Below are 20,577 nucleotides of genomic sequence, written 5' to 3'. Positions count from 1 at the left end.
GGGTTAAAGAAATTTACCTAAACCTTAGTTTTCAGAAAAGAAAAATTGCTTTAATTATGGATAATTGTTCTGCCATCATAATGTGCAGAAACTTGATTGCTTGATTGGATGGAGTATGTCTTTCATGATGCTATTAAAACTGAAGACGAACCCAATGATAAGCGCATCAATGTTTCTGACGATGCTGCAAAACCAAGTTTAAATGAAGCAATGCTCACTTTTTTTTGAAAATTTAAAAGTTTAACACAAAATATATATTGCATTTAGGCCTAAGAATCACTATTTGTTTGTTTCATTTATATTTGTTACTTTGACAAGAATATTTCAAAAAAGTCAAAAAATAATTCGAAAATCTCTATAATTCGAACTTTTATTTTTCCCCATAAAATTCGAATTATAGAGATTGTACAGTTATATATATATATATATATATATATATATATATATATATATATATATATATATATATATATATATATATATATATATATATATATACATAGAAAGAGAGAGAGAGAGAGAGAGAGAGAGAGAGAGAGAGAGAGAGAGAGAGAGAGAGAGAGAGAGAGATTGATATTGATTAAAAAACAAATTTAGCAACCTTACAACCACAAAAATAAATGAAGTTTCCTCTGAGACAAAAAAAAAAAATTTGATTTTATCAAAATGAAAAAATGAACAATAATAAGAGAATTAAAATTTTTTTTCATTTAAAATTTTTTTTCAAAAAATTTAAAAACTTCTAAAAAATTTTAATGAAGCCAATTTGATATATTTTGAAGCCCTTTCTTTTGATATAATCAAATATTTTAATTTTCTTATTTTAATAACATATAAATAAAAAAAATTAATAGATTCTGTTTTAAAATTAAGTTCAATACATCCTTAAATGTTTAATAAAATATGTCCATCAAAGGAAGGTCAGCAAATGGATTTTTGATTATGCAATTATCTAGATACTTTTTCAGATCAACTTTCTATAGAATAAAATTGATCCCATATATACTAAGTTCATATTGCGAATTTTAGAAGATGGTGGTATATTACTGTTAATACTAAATTCAAATTAATTAAGTTTAACTTTTAAAAATCTATTTTTAATTTAAAATTGATGCACCTGTTTGAATTCTTTAAAGAGAACAGATTTTGACATTTTTCCTTGCATGCTATCTTGTACTATTGATTTTGCTAAAGATTTTGAGCTTCCAGGTTTGCCAACAACAAATAAAGGGATACGCAACTCAATGCAAATTACCATCATAAAAACATTCTCACATAAGGCTTCATTTTGTGCTATATTTTCTTCAAGATCAATACCCTTTAAAAAACTTTTTTGGAGTCTAAAAGTTAAATTCTATATATGAAAAGATGCTCTCTATATTTTTAAAATTCTATCTATTCTAATACATATTATATATATATATATATATATATATATATATATATATATATATATATATATATATATATATATATATATATATATATATACTTTTTAAAAACAAAATTATGCTTTTTAAAAAATAATCTAAATCACAATTTCATGCCTGTAAACTTCTTCTTTAATTCTGTTTGCATCACATGCAAAACTTGATGCTTCAAAATACTTAGAGATGTTTTTTCTATATGAATCTCTATCTTCTAACTTTGCAATGTAGCAAACATGTAAAGCATAAACTAACGACAAGCACATCTTTTCAAACTCAGACTAAAATAATGTTAACATAAAACATTTGTGAACATAAAACATCAGTTAGCCAAATAAATAGTATCTAACAATTAAAATATAATAAAATATTTTTTAGATAAAACATTAAAGTACCATGTCAGACATATTAGAATCCATGTTACGTAGTAAGATATTTATTTTTCTATAAAACCATGAAGTTGCCATTAAAACTCTTTCCACATCTCGAAGGCTAACAAAATGACATTCATCCTAAAAAATAAAAATTAAAACCAAAATTCTAAAAAATTTAAAACATTTTGAACTTTGACTTTACTTGAACTTCCCAAAAAAGTGAAAAAAAAAAAAACAAATTAAAAAAAAAACAAAAAAAACATGATAACTTCCTTTCACTAAAATCTCCAAAGTTAGCTGGCAGGCTTAAGTATACATCCATGTTTTTAGCGCTTTGTTAGGTTTATATCATATATTTGTAATATTAACCATATTTATATATCCTGGTGTTAAACAGGTGATAATCAGCTTTTAATTTATTTTTGTTGTGTTAAGATTATGTGTTATGCATGAACTACATTTTTTTACATATACATATCGATACTATAGCTTAGTAGATTAATGCACAAACTATGAAGGCGATATTTTTTGTTATACAATACTTAAAAATTATTAATAAAATATTCTTCCAATATCTATGTTAGAAATTAGAAGTTTTAGATGTCAAAAAATTTATTAATTTCTAAAAGCCCAACAACCTAATTTAGCAGGTGACAAATCTATAAAACAGTTATTTCTCAAATCTTTAAAACAGTTATTTCTCAAATCTTTAAAACAGTTATTTCTCAAATCTTTAAAACAGTTATTTCTCAAATCTTTAAAACAGTTATTTCTCAAATCTTTAAAACAGTTATTTCTCAAATCTTTAAAACAGTTATTTCTCAAATCTTTAAAAGAATTATTTCTCAAATAACTAATATTGGATTTTTAACAACAAATATTAAAAATTAAAAAGTTACAATCTTTAAAGCTGAAAAATTTACCCCCTCCAAAAAAAAAATAAAAAAATAAAAAATAAAAAAATAAATAATAAATAAATATAAAATTAATTTGTACATTTAATTAAAATTAAATAAAATTCTAACTAATAAGATCCACATTTTATGGGGGTGATGGTAGGGGGTAATAAGATTTTGTAAACAAGAAATGAATGATAGTCCTTTCTTGTGAATTATAGTCCTTTCCTTTTCCTTTATTACCGCTATGAAATAAAAAATAAAAAAAAGTGAATCGAAGTCAATTAATCAATCTATCTAAATAAAAACTAAAATTCACAATGTCAAATAATCAAAAAATATCGATGAAAAACATTAAAGCACTATTAGATGCACAAAAAAAAGAAATCCTACAAGAAATAAACACAAGTCTTTCTAAAATAACAAGCGATATAGCTGAACTAAAAATTGCATACACTAATATTAAATCTACAGTACAAAAAAATACTGATGATATTAATGAAATACGACAGCAACTGCTCAATCTGACCTCAGATAATAAAACATTTTCGGAAGACATTATTAAGCTTAGTGCGGCATTAGATGACCAAGTAAACAGAAATTTAAGAAAGACACTGATTTTTAAAAACATTCCTATTAACACAAACAAATCCAAGGAATCCTGGTCTGATACCAAACTAACTATTGCAGATACCATCGCAAAAGCGGCTAACATAGACCCGAAAAATGCCCATGACATGATCGAACGCTGTCATCGAGGAAAAGTTAACGAAAACAGCACTAAGTCAAGCCACATTTTTGTTAAATTTCATAAATGGGCTGATAGTGAACACACAAAAAATATCTTTTTTATGTCCAAAAACAATATACGGGTTGAACAAATGTATTCACCATCACTAACTCGACGCCGCAATGAGGCCATGAAAGAACGTTGTCGCCTAATAGAAAACAAGTCAATAGTAAGCGGGTACCTCGATTATCCAGCCCTACTTAAAGTTAAGAAAAAGAAAGAGGATCCCAGGTATGTTTTACTAAAATCTTTTTGAGTCGACATAAATCGCTTATAGCTTTGGAGTTCGAGCAATGGTACCTTTGATTTGCACTTGTTTTTCATTTTTTTCTTTTATTGGTTTGTTTGTTTTGTTTTATTTTGATTTGCGGCACTATATTTGAACTTTTTCAAGCCTTTTATATTATATAAAATTTAGCGATATAGTAATAATTTTTGTGATGTTCATTATACTTTTTAATTTTATTCTGTTTCTGGTGTTTTTAAATTGAAGACATTGCAAACGATAAATAGCATAAAATTCCTTTGTTAAAAAATGTGCGCTTGGTTGGTTTCGTTGAATAAAAAAAAGTCTTAATCCTTGTAATTTTTTTATTTTTGTTTGTTTGTTTCTATTATTTTTGCGTTTTTTTGTTTTGTTTTGATCAGTACTTTTTTTTATTTTTATTTTTTATTTTCTTAATATTATTATTTTTTGATTGCAGTTTAGATTGCAGTTACTTACATTACAGGTTTTCCCATAGAGAGTCTTCACACAGTATTCAACACATTTAATACACATATTAATAACAACAACAAAACTCGAAAAACCTCAATAAACAGTTACTACACCAATGTTGATGATTTAAAATGTATAGCAGCTGACAAATCCTCATTCAATGTCTTTCATATCAATATATCATCACTCTCGAAACATTTTGATGACCTTGAAAATCTACTCCAATCAACAAAACTTGAATTTGACATAATTGGTATATCGGAAACCAGATTGAATAAAAAAAGCCCACAAACTAGCAACTTAACACTTAATGGGTATTCCTATGAACACACAACATCTGAATCACATGCAGGTGGTGCATTATTATATATAAATAACAGGCTCGCCTATAAAGCCAGAAACGATCTCCACATCTTTAAACCAAAAGAACTAGAATCTATCTTTATTGAAATTATAAATCCTAAAAAATCAAATATTATCGTTGGTTGTGTTTACAGGCATCCAAAAATGTCTTTAGACAACTTCCTATCATTCTATCTTAATCCGTTACTCAAAAACCTAACAAAAGAAAATAAAACTGTATTCATTTTAGGGGATTTCAACATTGATCTGTTAAAGTATGACACAGATTCATATACTAGAGACTTTTTAGATTCACTCACCTCAAATTACTTTCTACCTCACATTGTCCACCCTACTCGTATCTGTAAAACATCAAAAACACTAATAAACAACATCTTTTCAAATCTTAAATCAAATAAATATAAAGCAGGGAATCTTACCACCACAATCTCAGATCATCTTCCACAATTTCTGATAGCCTATAATATTCTTAAACCACCACCTAATAAAAAGCTCTTAATCCAGGAAAGAAACTGGAAAAGGTTCAATGAAGTTGCATTTAGAAACGATTTTCACAATCTTAGTTTAGACAGAGAACCAAAAATATACCCTGATAATTGTACTCAGTCTCTTGAGAATACTATTTCCAACATTAATCTACTGCTCGATATCCATGCGCTTTTGAAAAAGCTTAACAAACAAAACATTAAATTCAAGACTAAACCATGGATATCAGATGAACTCAAGCACTCTATACAGCACAAAAACAATCTCTTTAAAAAATATATTAGGTCTAAAAATCAAACAAATAAAACCATATATCATAATGAGTATAAAACATTTCGTAATAACCTCCAATCTAAACTCAAAGAAAGCAAAAAAAAATACTACGATAATTATTTTACTGAAAACATAAAGAATATAAAAGCAACCTGGAAAGGCATTAAAAACATTATTAATATTAAAAGTAACTCTCAAACAACTCCTAATGTAATCATACATAACAATAAAACAATAACAAACCCTTTTGATATTTGTAATGCTTTCAACAACTACTTTACTAACATTGGTAAGGATGTCCAGGCAACAATTCCTTCATCCATGAATCATTTTACATATTACTTATCAAATCCTTTTCAAAAATCACTCTTTATAAAACCTACTGACGAACATGAAATTTCAAATATTATCAACTCTTTAGACGCAAATAAAGCTTCTGGATCAACTCTTTATCAACTCTTTAGACGCAAATAAAGCTTCTGGTCTGCCTGTTAAAATTCTAAAACTATTAAAAACAGAACTCTCAAGAATTCTTTCTAACATTTTTAATATCTCTTTCTCAAGTGGTATTTTCCCAGAAAACTTAAAAACTGCCATAGTTGTACCTATTTTTAAAACTGATTCAAAACTATTAATATCAAACTATAGGCCAATTTCCCTCCTCTCCAACATTGATAAAATTCTTGAAAGGCTAATGTTTAACCGCTTATACAAATTCTTCAATGAAAAGCAATTGTTTTGTGAATTACAATTTGGTTTTCGAACAAACTACTCTACATCACTTGCTTTATTAAGTCTAACAGAAAAAGTTAAAGATTCTCTGGATGAAGGAATGTTCGGATGTGGCATTTTTATCGACCTTCAAAAGGCTTTTGACACTGTAGATATTGACATTTTACTTTATAAGCTATCGTACTATGGTATTAGAGGAGTCTCAAACTCTTGGTTTAAATCTTTCCTTACTAATAGAACTCAATTAGTATCCATTAGTGGGATGAGCTCAGACCTAAACGATATCAAAGTAGGTGTTCCTCAGGGATCTGTCCTTGGCCCTTTATTGTTTCTTATTTATATAAATGACATGTCTAAGGCTTTAAAATTTTGTAGAGTCCAACACTTTGCAGATGACACAAACCTTCTCTATTTTAATAAGTCCATAAAAAAAATCAACAAATATGTTAACTATGATCTTAAAAAACTATGCCTCTGGCTAAATGCCAACAAAATTTCCCTCAACTCCAAAAAAACTGATTTAATATTATTTAAAAGTCGTCACAAAAAATTAGATCAGCAGCTCAAAATTAAGTTAAATGGGAAAAAACTTTGGTGCAAAAAATTTGTAAACTACTTGGGTATAAAGCTAGAAGAAAACTTAGCCTGGACTTACCATTATAACGATTTATCTAATAAGTTGAATAGATCCCTTGCCATCCTGTCAAAGCTAAGACATTTTGTACAACAAAAAACTTTAAAATCTATTTACTATGCTTTGTTTCACTCTCATCTCACATATTGCCTTTTATCATGGAGTCAAAACATAAGTACTGTAAATCGCCTATTTATCATGCAAAAAAAAGCAGTCAGGGTTATTGAATTTCTACCAAACAATGCACATACATTCCCATCTTTTAATACACTACAAATTTTAAAACTGCATGATATTATCAAAATTGAAAATTGTTTATTTATTCACAGCTGCCTTAACAAAAAACTACCTCCTTTATTTAATAAATGGTTTACTCTACGCAGTACAATAAGCTGCCAACTTACAAGAAATTCTTGCAGAGGTGCACTGAGTGTGCAAAAATATAATACAAAATCCTACGGCAAACATTCCTTTAAATACTCTGCATTAATGGACTGGAATCAAATTCAAAATAAATTAAAATCAATCCCTTTTAGCAATATTAAAAAATATGTTCTCAAAACCAAATTAAAATACTACTTGCTACATCAAAATAAATAGAAACAGCAATAGTATCACTGGTGGTAATAGATAAATCACCATATAAATTATATAAGATACAAATATGAATGTAGACTAATTGCAACCTTCTGTGAGTGTATTATTTATTTTATTTGCTTCTTTTTTTTCTTTTCTTTCTTTTGTTTTGTTTTGTTCATGGTCGCTCTCCTCGATTTAGCCTAGCTATATGAGAGTGAACCATCCAGAATGTAGACTGTACAAATATTTTTTATAACGTATAACATTCTTATGTAAAACATCTATATTTCTGGTAAATATATCGCTTTTTTGTTGTTGTGTAGAGTAATAAATGTTTTATACTTATGCAATATAGACAAAATTTATGTTGTTAAGCAATGTATTAAGAAATTTCTGTTACTTTCATTTTTTTGAATTTTAAAAAATATTCTTTCGTATTTAATCAATCATTTTGATTGATTGGAACTTTTTTTGCTAAGAGTAAACTTTAACTAATACTTATATTGTGTTCTGTTAAATATTTTTATAACTGAATACATCTTATATATTATTTGTTTTTGTGATTGTGTTTTCAGTCCTGTTATTAGTATACACAGTTATTCATGTGTTTTGTGTCATACAAGAATAATACCAAAGTTAAAAATATATAAGACCTCTTTTTTCCTCATATACACTTGTGACTCTGCTAGGACATTGATGATAAGTTTAAAAAACATCGGTTCATCTGGCAAAGCTTTCTGCTTGATCTAAAAAATAAAGCAAAAAAAAAAAATGTGTTCAAAGAACAGCAAAAAGAAAAATCATGTTAGTAAAAACAAAAAATTGTTTAAAATATAAAAATAAAAATCAATAAAATATTAATTTACATATTGATAAATTGATGGAAAAAATATATATTATTAAAAACAAATGTAAAAATGGAAATAAAGTATTACATAGCGTTTTATAATTTGCTTTGCATATGTTTTTTCTGTTTCTGGATTTAACTGACCGAAATCCCATATAAGAGGAACCATGCTTTTTGGTAACGGGTGCACACGATATACCAACTGTCTCAAAGGAATATCCCCTAAACATAAAAATTACTATTATGTTTTTAAACACCATTTAAAAAAAGTTTAAATATACTTTATTATAACATAAAATACTAATAATATTGTTTCTATTACTAAATTCATTGCTAAATGTTATTTAATATTGTTATTTAATAAGAATAAAGTTAATAATTCAATTAATTAAATAATATATATATTATATATATATATATTATACAAACATACACACACACACACACACAGATATATATATATATATATATATATATATATATATATATATATATATATATATATATATATATATATATATATATATATATATATATATTATATATATTTAAGCAACATACCAATCTTTTCATAAGGAGATTTAACATGGTAACCTAAACCAGCTGATTCTAACTTCTCAATCATTGTTCCTGTATGCCTTAAAAAAAAAAAGTTTTACTATATTAGGTATTAAACAGCTTATTTTAAAAAACACCATAATAAATTTTAGGGTTCCTTTTGTTACACAATTAAAGAATATAGATAAAGAAGTTTCTAATAATTACTGCTATGGTCAATTCCAGGGGTCAAAAAATACAAAAAACTTAAATTTGCATACATATAGTTAACTAAATGTATGCAAATATAGTACTATAAAGTTTTTTTGCACACAATGACAACAATTTTTGGTCTCACATATTTGGAATTAGATTACTCTCACCTGTCGAATAAATGGGAGGGTGATTAATATTTTCAAAAAACAAAAAGATGTGTGTGTGTGTGGCGGGGGGAAGGGGCTAGGTATAAATAAACAGGAAGTTAAGAACTTTAAAAAAACTTCAAATTTCTCAAAACTTAAAACAGCCCAAGAATCTTTATCAATTCTCTCCACGAATAAATTTTTTTTAACATCTTAATGACTTCAGCACATAAAACTAACATGAACTAAAAGTAATCGCAAATGCTTTAAAAACATAAATTGCAAAAATATTCCATTTGTGAAGAAAAATCTTTTAAATGAAAACACTTCTTTCTTAAAACAACAAATCAAGTTTTCTAGTTGGTTTCATAAACTTTTATGAATAATGGAGAGACTTATTATGTTTTTCCATTATGAATTAGTTAAGAGATGTTACTGCTGAGTCTCAATATGCTGAGTCTGGAAGCACTTTATCAATGCTAATTGTCTGGCTTTAGCAAAGATAAAATCTTTTTTTAAATTTTTGATTGGCTTAAAAAAGGTATTAATCCTAACTGCACAGTTTAGCCTGGATAGCTTGTAATCATTATGTTTATGAACTGTATATTAAGGTAAATATTGTTAAAAAAACAACTAAATACAAACAAATTATACCTCAAAACATTACATTTTATAGCTTATCAAATCTCCAATCCAAAAATAACACATTTGCTAAATCTTTATAAATTGTATTAACTAAAAAATACTGAACTATATCTAAAACTATAGGCTGTGGTCAAATTTTTTAGAAAGAATGAGATATTTAAATAAAAGATTTGTTGTTATTTACTTGGCAAATATATTATAAATTCTTAAATTGAGAAACTCAGAAATTTTTATTGACAAAAAAATGTAATAAGCAAAATTGAAGATTTTATTAAAAAACTTTTTTTCTTTGATTTATTAAAAATGACTTTACATGAGAAGAATGAACTATTCTATTTTTTGGAAATAAAGCAGATTACATAAAATAAAGCTTAAGCATAAAATAAACATGGTCTTTGAAACTTTTATTAAACTTTAATAAAGAAAATCAATTGCAAAGTGAATATTCTTGTTATGTGCTGACCATCAAAGACCAGACAAAAAGCACAACATTTTTATGCAAAATAAAATTTAAAATTAAAAAACTTATATTAATCCTGGTTACCCCTATAATCTCTCTCATTATAAATCCAAATTAAAAATCAATACATATATATATATGTATATATATATATATATATATATATATATATATATATATATATATATATATATATATATATATATATATATATATATATATATATATATATATATATATATATATATATACACACTATTATTTTCATAAAAAGACTGCCTGCATAAAACTCTTTTTTAAATAATTCAAAAAAATTTAATCTAAGAAAACTTAATCTAATTAAAAGAAATATCAAAGATTTTTTAGATTTTTACGTAAATTAAAAAGGAAATAATAAAAAAATGAAAGCTAACTTTCTGTATGGATTACAAGCAGCAATTATTTCAAGCCCACATTCAGCTAATCCTAATGGTTTACCATCCGCTCTTTTATCTACCATTATTTCTTTGATAAGTCCAATCGCATCAGATGTATTTGCTTCATCAAAAAATAAAATAGTATTTATCATGTAGTTGTCAAAGTTTTTCTTTGCCAAACCCTTTGCTTGTTCAATTCTCGTAAGTATGTCTTGATGAGTTACACCTCCATGAACCTAAACAAAACAAGATCTTCATAGTTAGTTTCAGTGTTCATACAGGAGTATTGGTAAAAATTTGAAACTTTTTTCTAAAATAACATGACTGTGAAGACTTAAAGAACAAGTTTTTTTTTCTCTAAAAAACATGCCATTTTATGACAGTATTATAAAAATATATTTCTGAAAATTAATAAACTTAATTAAAAAAACTCATAAACAACACTTTGAGGATTTATTTAATATAAATATATAGCCTAAAAACAGATCATTGCCTTAAAACAGGCCAAAAACAGTAAAATACAAATTTAAAAAACAGTAATGAACAGGAAAAGGTTTGACATTTTTTTCGCTAAAAATAAACTTTAACACAGTGCTCTGGTATTTATGTAGCTGTATATATCTTATATATTACTTGTTTTTGTGCTTGCAAATCCTGTTATTAGTACACATATTATTAGTATAAGTTCTGTGATTAGAATTTGTGTCATACAAGAATTACCTTAATGTTGAAAATATATGACCTCTTTTTTCTCATGTACAATTTGTGATTCTGCTAGGACATAACAAGTTTAAAAAACATCAGTTTATCTATCAAAGCTTTATTTAAAATTTACTAGTGATGAAAAGTCTTAATATTGAGATATTATACTATTTCAGGAATTAATTTACATAATCAATCATCAATCAATACAATAATGATCTACTCCAAAACTTTTGAAAAAGACTCCCTTGGAAATAAGCATTGCTAATAATGTCTCCATATAAGATTGCAATGAAATATTATAGCCAGCTTTTCAAATATATATAAATAAATAAAAAAATAAATCAGTGTAAATCAGGACTTTAATAAACAAGAAAACAAGCTTTGACATCTTTTTGCTAAGAGTAAACTTTAACTAATACTTATACTGTGTTTTGGTAAATGTTTATGTTACTAAATACATCTTATATAATATTTATTTTTGCGCTTGCATTTTTAATTCTGTTATTAGTATACACAGTTATTTATGTGTGTAGTACTAGTGTCATACAAGAATAATCATAATGTTGAAAACTTATAAGACCGCATAAATCAGGACTCTAAATAACACATTCTCCTTTGAAAGCTATAAAAACTCATTTAGAAGAATTTCAATTTTGCAATGCTAAGATGAGTTTTAAGATAAAGGAAGTAACAAGAATTCTCGGTAACAACTTTGTTGTTACCGAGAATTTTTTTTTAAGAGTCTTTAAGTTGTTGCCATAATTAGGGTGTTTGACAAAAGTCAATTCACAATGTTGAGCACATCCTACCAAAGAAAAAACCGTGAATGCATCCAAGTTTGCTAGTCAGTATGTAGTTGATAACAAATATATTAAAATTAGTTGCTTTGAATGCCCCAAACCTAATTCTATTGGTTGCCAGATCTGGATTAATGCTGAAATGTATATATTTCTTTTATATTTAACGTTGTCTCTATTACAATATGCAGAAATTTTAATTGAACTTATAGGCCATATCACACCCTATATATAATTAAGCAAACTTATTGAGGTTTGTAGAACTTTCTAGAAATCTTTAGAAAAATTGGTTATTACTTTTTAGCCTATCGATTAAAACTATACCTTTACTAGAAGCATGTTTCTTATGTTTGGACTTCCAGCTCGCAGGGCAGACATAAACTTTATTAATTTTGTTTTACCACACCCAGTCTCTCCCATCATTATGACAGGTATAATACATCTAAAAGTAAAAAGCATTTTGAATAAACTTGTTTATATATAAAACAAGCTAAAATAAAGTAGAAAAGTACACACATAACTACTGGGTATTTAGATTTAATGTTCTCGACCGCGTATTTATTGTGCGCAATATATTTGCGTAATATGCATAATGCGTAACGTGTAATACGTATTTCTAGTATGTATTGTATTAGTATAAAATACATAATGCGTAATGATTGCATAATGTTCTAGACTGCGTATAAGGATTACTTAATGTTTCATACTTGGTATTTAGGTTTACTACTAGTGTTGTTACAATTATTAAATAATTAGACTGTTGACTAAATCGACTAATATATTTTCTAAAGTCAACTAAAATTGACTAATACATTTATTGGTGTTTAATTGCATTTTCATTCATTGGCACATTCAGAAAGCAGTTTTTAATGCAGTTGCTCATGCTTCATTGGAAATGTTTCTCAAGACAACTATCACATCTTCATTGAAGAATTCAAGGATTCCTACCTCAAGCTTCCAAACATGAGTGTCACTCACAAAGCGCATGTTGTCTTTTTTCATGTGACATAGTTTATTTCATGTGACACAGTGTAAGAGATTACCCTTCAACATCAATTTTTAAGAACTATATTTAATTTCTAATTTTCTGAAGAAATTGAATGCTTTTTCTTTGTTGTTGTTTCTAAGTTGTAAATACTTATTATCTATTATATAAATATGTTAGAACAAGTTTCAAATGTTTTCAATAGAAAATGTAACTCATTTGTTTAGAGCAATAAAATCGAAAACTCAAATCAATTTTTCTTTGACAGACAATGATAAAAGATTTCAAAACCATCTCCAATGTAGCTCTAGATACTTGTACTATCATACTCCCAAAGGTTTTTCTCAGGAAAACAGGTTCGAATTAAAAGTCATTTCGTGACGCAGTGGCTATATATCAAAAAGTCATTACAATTGTATTACAATGTGATTGTATAGATGACATTTAAATTTTGGAGCTTCACAATTTAGTTTAGCCCCAGGGGCCTCAATCCAACTTGGAGCGGCCCTGGAGATTAAACAAAAAACTAGGTAATAGTTATATTAGTGCATACTATTTTTATTAAATGAACAAACAAAAACTAAATATTAAAAAGTTAAGTTGAATAAAAAGATATAAGAATTTTAAGATTTTAACTCAAGTAAATCGACTTTTAGTTGATTAGTAGGAAGTCCATAGCCGATTAAATATACTATTTGATTTTTTTAAATTGACTAATTTTGACTTTCGACTAGTTGACTTTTAGTCGAAGTCGATAACAACACTATTTACTACTAACTTTAATTTTTTTTAAAATGTTTAAAGATTTTTTGATTTATTCTACTAACTTAAATTTTTTTAAATACACATTTTAATGTTTAAAAGCTTTTTGAACTTTAAGTACATTAAATCTTTGTGTGAAAGCCAATAACCTCCTAATTCTATTATAAAGTTAAATTAAGTAAGATGCACTTTATTGATAAAGAACATCAGACTAAATTTATGTATAAAGTAAATCTTATATGTAGTTAACACATAAAAAGCTTCCAACTAAAAATTATTAAAAAAAAATTTCAATTAGAATATGAAAAATTCAATACCATTTTTAATGTCAACATAAAACATTTTCTAGAAATAAGCTTTTTTAAAAATGTTATATTTATTCAAAAATATATTTATTTATTTTAAAAAATTTATTTTTGATACTTTTATTAAAAGTATCAAAAATGTTGCAAAATGCAACATTTTTGATACTTTTAATAAAATTAAATGCAAATTTGATATAGAAAATTATTTTATATGTTTATACATTTGATATTTGACCTGTCACTTTTTAACATCACATGACATCACATTTAAGCAGTGCAAAATATAAAGAGGACGATTCATCAACAAACAACATTAAGTTCAGTGTCGATTTCTAAGCGCGTTATTTATAATACTTCAATTTAGCTTGGTTTACCTAAAATGGTCACAAAAGACGCCAAATCTTTAAGAAAAAAGTTCAATATTGGATATTAATCAAAAAAATTAGAGCACCCCTTCACTTATATTATTCTTATTTGATTGCATTATAACAACAAAATAGGGGCAAATAATTTGGGAAACTCCCATTATAATACTGACCATAATGGAAATTTCCCAAATTTTCCAATCTTTAATTGCAGCTACAATTTTTGACATTGACACCATAATTAAAATCAAATTATTAAATGTTTAAAAAGTTGTAGACATCATCATTTTTTGCTTCTTAAAAGTAGTTTAAAAAGTAGAAACATTCTATTGTAAACATTAAATAAGTAAAATTAAAACATTAAATAAAATAAAATTATAAATAACTTTAAATTAAAAAAATTAAACTATTTTTATTCTTTTCAAAACATTTTTTTCAAAAAAATAATTAACTAAAAAAAAATTAAGCAATGTGTCTTATTAAACTAAATTTTTTCTCTTGCTTTATTTTATTTCAAAACAATTGAACAAAGTAATTGAATGAAAACATAAATTTAAAAACTCAATAAATGAAAAAATGTATGTATGCATGTATGTATCTATGTATGTATCTATGTATCCATGTATATATATATATATATATATATATATATATATATATATATATATATATATATATATATATATATATATATATATATATATATATATATATATATATATATATATATATATATATATATATAAAATATATGTACTGCTAGAAGAACTCTTTAAATGTATGTACTGCTAGAAGAACTTCAAAATGTATGATTAAAAAAAATGTTTATTCTAAATATCCAAAAAGAAAATTTGGCATTACATTGAAAAAAAAAGGTCTATTCAGTCATTCAACATCTTGGTTGATCATTACACCTTAAGGTTTTTAACTAATGCAGTTAAAATTCTTCAGATTTAGTTGTGGTATACCATGTGATCATGTGACAGTCAAAATCCATAAAGCAAACAATACAATTTATAGGTGTTTTTTAAATTAAAAATAATTGTTTTTAAAAGTTTGACATGTTATTTATTGTTATTTTAATTATTTTTATGACCGGAATGTTAAATAAAGAAAATCATTATGTATTGTCAAACTATTCCTAAAATTCCCTAATTTTTATGTCAAATTATTATTAAAACTTGCACAGCTTGTAAATACTATTATAATTAGTTGTTTACATTATTATGTATTATAGTTACATATTTACACTCTAGGCTATTCTAAGAAAAAAATTTTATGGTTCTAGCAAAAAAACAACAATAATTACTGTAAAAAATGTAAAAAAAAAAGAAAAAAGATCCTCAATTTTTAATTTGGGCGGTGCCCATATATGGCAAGCGCTGTCAAAAACAGTCTAGAATAGCTCCTGACATTACAACAAAAGAAACTTTAAATAAAAAACCTCAATCGCATGTGAATTGCCAAAATCTTTTTTAAATTATCCACAGTTAACTCATATGTAGGATCTGGATCAAATGTTGGTACACCCAACACTTGACAGATTAATTCCAGTTTTTTTTTTCTAAAGAAAAACTCTATATATTAAATAAATTTATACTTAAAAAAATATAATACCAATGTGTTAGCATTTAAACTGTTCTCCATTCAATTCATTTAAAAAGAATTATTTTTTAAAATAATTCTTTTTAAATGAATTGAATGAATGGAAAATCATCAAAAACAACAATAGTATTAATGAGATGGATTGCTTATTATTTTATTTTATTAATTAAAATTAGTTGCTACACTATATTTATATAGTTGCCATAAAAAAAATTCTAAAAATTCTATAAAAAAAGCCTTGATAAGCCACATCAAATACAAAATGTAGCAAGTCTTAGAGATAAACCTTTTCATTTGCACAAAGATGACAAATTATACAAATAAAAAAAAATTAAATCTTTATTATAACATTACATAAAGTAAAAGTCACACATAACTTTAAATAAAAACTATAATTTAAAATTACCTCCTCAAATCATTGTAATTAGTGTTTAAGCACCCTGCCATCTGTCTGTTAATATCAGTGTAAAGTTCTGGTGACATAATATTTTCCTTAATTATATATCCTGTCTCAGGGTCAAATAAATTACCTCTATAATCAATATTAAATCCAAAGAATGTCATTGTTGCATGGTCTTGGTTGAAAAATAAATATGGGTGTAAACTAAGAAATAAAGTAATAAAAATAATAAATATTTATATTATAATAAATATTCATATTATAATAAAAATAATAAATAATTTGTAGTTCATATTAGACACACTCACACATTTATATTAGTAGTTTATATCATGTTTACTATGACAACTTTATTTTCAAGTTAAAAAAAATGTTATATTTTTAAACGATATCTAAGTCACCCATGGCAACCATGTTTATTCCTTTATTGAGAGCTGAAGCAAAGAAATTATTTAATATCATTTACACTTATTTTAATTTATCCACTTATGCAACAACAACACAAAATTTATTATATATAAAATATTTTGTTGACAGAATTAGTTTAACATTAATATATTACAACATTGATATATTACATAAACGTATAATTATATATTATATTTGTTATGTAAATAGCTAAATAAACCTATGTTCCCAATATCGCTTCAGTTGGACCATAAAAGGGTTGTTAACCGAAGTACCATAAGATAGTGAATGTGTCGAAAAATCCTTTTAAAATAAAATTTAACTAAATAAATATAAATTAAAAAAAATTAGACACACAGTATAAAAACAGTAAAAGTCTCTAATTTCATTCATATGAATCAATTTTTCTGTCTAACCTGTGACATCTCCAACAAAAATTTAACAACAAAATGCTTGAAACCTCGCAAGTCACTTGCACAAACTGCACTTGTAAACACAGAGTTTTCACAGTCAATAAGCTGTGAATTGAAAAAATGCACAAAATTCCTTAACTCACTCCAACATGGATCATTTACACCACAATATCTTATAAAAAAATTTAATGTCATTTAAAAAACCAATATAAGTAAGAAACAATTTACAAATATAATCTTAAAATTAAATTATAAAAATTGTTATTTTTATTATAATATATATATATATATATATATATATATATATATATATATATATATATATATATATATATATATATATATATATATATATATATATATATATATATATAATTAATTCTCAATTAACTACCAAAGCTATAAAATAAATATCAAAATACTTCAATAATATCTGTAAGCAATCACTTAGGGTCATATTTGGTTGAGAACTATTATACACAAAATTGTCCAAAGTTTGACAAATATAAGTTTCTGAAAGATATCTTCTAGAAACTTCTTTTTTTATGGGAGTTATTGTTCTTCTACTTGGAGACAAAACTGTTCGGTGTTGAGAATTTTGTGGTTGAACAATTTTTCCATCATATATATTCAAGTATTGACAAACCCGCTGAATAGAACTTTTTAAATATTCTTTAGTATCATACCATAAACCTTGATAAATGAAAAAAGTATGTATATATATATATATATATATATATATATATATATATATATATATAAAATTAACAATGTATAAATTTAATAAAATAATACTATTAAGAAATATTGAATAATAGCATTTAACTGTAAAAAAAAAGAAAGAAATAGTATTAAAAGTTTCTAGTGTTTAGTGAGAGCTTATGTACAACTATCGGAAACGGTAAAAATAAATGTGAACTAAACACAACAAATATAACAAATTACAGAGTGCAATTAATGCATTTATGCAAATTTAACAAAATTAATTTTACCTTTAGTCAAATATAAAGTTTGATCAGACAGAAATTTTAAAACATCACTAGGAGATATACAGGTAACAAATGGTAACATGTTAATAACAACACCTTCAGAAGATTTTTTTGTGTCCTAACCAAAGTAATATTTATAAAAATAGAATTTAATATACAAATCATTATGAGTCAAGCACATTAGAACACTTATTTTATTGTATTATATTTACCTGTATTTACATAATTAATTGAAAAAAAAAATTACTTAGATTTAATTTTTAAAAATCATTAAAGATATTATAAATCTTTTAAATGCACTTGGTTCAATTTAGTTCAAAGATAAGCCTACACAGACAGGTATTCTTATTTTATTCAATTCTTCTTATAGTGGAATCATATCTTTTTAATTTAAGTGTTAGACAACTCATTTTAACTTAAAAGTTTCAAGTCTTTGTTAGATGCAGTAACGAATTTAAAATAAAATAATTTATCAAACTTTTGTTAATATTTACTAGATATAATATATATATATATATATATATATATATATATATATATATATATATATATATATATATATATATATATATATATATACACATACATATATATAATAAATGACTAGATTAATCACAATATTAAACTCATTTATCCAAAGTCACAATCATTAGGAACCACTACATTTATTTTTAAAATATTATTTATATTCTTTCAACCTGGTATTTTATTGTGTTCAAATGAAGATTATACACACATTTATTCAAAGTTATATTTATGTTATTGTTATACAAATTAAATATATAAAAAAATAAAACATTTAATATAGTATGCTATATATGCTAAAAAAATATTGATATTAGTTACAATGGAAATTACTCACGCTATTAGGATGTCCTTCAGTATGATCAATAGTGATCTCAATGATACATGTATCACTATCATTCATCCTCCACTGTTTTCCGGTACTTGTTTTTAAAGATCCCAGAATCACCAAATTGAAAAGAAATGAGTCTAATCCTTCTTTAACCTTAAGTAATATTTTATTACTACATAACATAAGATAACAAAAGTGCAACAATAATAATAAACAAAAGATAACATATGTTTTTAGATATTAAAAAGAAGAGTATTGAAAGAAAAGATTGCTGCCCCAGTTTTAACAGTTAATGTAGCGGCACTCCTACCAGCAGCAGGCTATAAAATAATTGATGTATGTACTGAAACCTCTGGCAGGCTATTTCAGTATGATGTCAGACTACTTATCTAAACATGCATTTATGTTATATATATATACACACATATACATACATGTGTGTGTATGCAAGTTTGAGAAGAAAATTAAAATGACTATATGTTTAATGTAAAGCACAGTGGGCAAGAATTCACTTTTACTGGACAAAATTCATAACTAATTTAATATTAGGGCTATATTCACTAAAATTAGCATGAGTACTAATATCAAGTCTGCACTTTTTATGAAGGCAATATTTTTTAATTTTGTTGCTATGGATACCTTTATTTTGCTTAGTAACAACCTATTTTTGGTATTTGCAGATATTTTACGAGTGTTATATTAACTAAATTTGGCATGAGTTCCAATATGAGATCAAACTTCTTATCAAAGTGACGAATTTATTTATTTAGTTGCTCTGGATACTTATATTGCTTAGTTACCAGATACTTTCCTTAGTTACAAAGGGTAAATTGATTTTTGAATAAATTTTATCGGATTTTTGACCCACCTGTATTGAATAACAATTAAGTATTTAGGTAAATAATGGTTTAGCATTAATAATAAAAAAAATAATGGAAGAAAACATTGTCAATATAAAATCACACCAAAAATTGTAAAAAATAATATCGCTTAAAGATTGATTAAATAATTGTAAAACATCTGAAGGAAATGTTTTATAATTTGTTAGGTGTGATGTTGATTAACGCAGTGATGAAATAACAGGACCATTGGAAACTAGGAGTCGGCTGAAATTTTCGCCATAATATTTGAAGTGTTTATTTCTAGCGTCTTGAGCTTCCTCTGACATAAGTTCAATGGATAATGTACAGCTTTTAATTATGTGATGCCCATGTATCAATGCTTTATGAACTGATTGAACTATGCAATACCATGGATAAAGGGACACATATAGTCTAACAGTGTCAAAACAATAATCAGTCTATTTCATATCCTGAAGAGAGTGTTACCAAGATAATGTAAAATCTGAATAAAAGGTTTTGATACTTTTATTAATGCTTTGACCAGTAGCACCATCAAAACCAGCCTTACACATAAGTGTCATTGCTTTTATTGCTTTGTCGTTCAAT

General features: G+C 25.3%; 1 protein-coding gene across 2 annotated transcripts in view; it reads right to left on the bottom strand.

The window, feature by feature from the left end:
• The window catches only part of LOC136071981 (E3 ubiquitin-protein ligase rnf213-alpha-like), a 213,293-nt gene that overhangs the window by 65,436 nt on the left and 127,280 nt on the right, over positions 1-20,577 (bottom strand). For both annotated transcript variants that reach the window (XM_065818859.1, XM_065818860.1), the window contains 15 exons: positions 19,136-19,282; positions 18,277-18,391; positions 17,707-17,977; positions 17,288-17,456; positions 17,092-17,174; positions 16,470-16,667; positions 15,903-16,022; positions 12,366-12,483; positions 10,537-10,775; positions 8,681-8,757; positions 8,208-8,341; positions 7,926-8,018; positions 1,823-1,939; positions 1,548-1,708; positions 1,118-1,340 (listed from right to left, as the gene is read on the bottom strand). In XM_065818859.1, the coding sequence (XP_065674931.1) occupies positions 1,118-1,340; positions 1,548-1,708; positions 1,823-1,939; positions 7,926-8,018; positions 8,208-8,341; positions 8,681-8,757; positions 10,537-10,775; positions 12,366-12,483; positions 15,903-16,022; positions 16,470-16,667; positions 17,092-17,174; positions 17,288-17,456; positions 17,707-17,977; positions 18,277-18,391; positions 19,136-19,282 (2,265 nt within the window). The remainder of the gene's footprint in view (positions 1-1,117; positions 1,341-1,547; positions 1,709-1,822; positions 1,940-7,925; positions 8,019-8,207; positions 8,342-8,680; positions 8,758-10,536; positions 10,776-12,365; positions 12,484-15,902; positions 16,023-16,469; positions 16,668-17,091; positions 17,175-17,287; positions 17,457-17,706; positions 17,978-18,276; positions 18,392-19,135; positions 19,283-20,577) is intronic.

The sequence above is a fragment of the Hydra vulgaris genome, chromosome 15 (assembly GCF_038396675.1).
Source record: "Hydra vulgaris chromosome 15, alternate assembly HydraT2T_AEP".
Classification (NCBI taxonomy): Eukaryota; Metazoa; Cnidaria; class Hydrozoa; order Anthoathecata; family Hydridae; genus Hydra; species Hydra vulgaris.
Note: the sequence above shows the minus strand (reverse complement) of the source record. Positions and strands in the feature narration are given on the sequence as shown.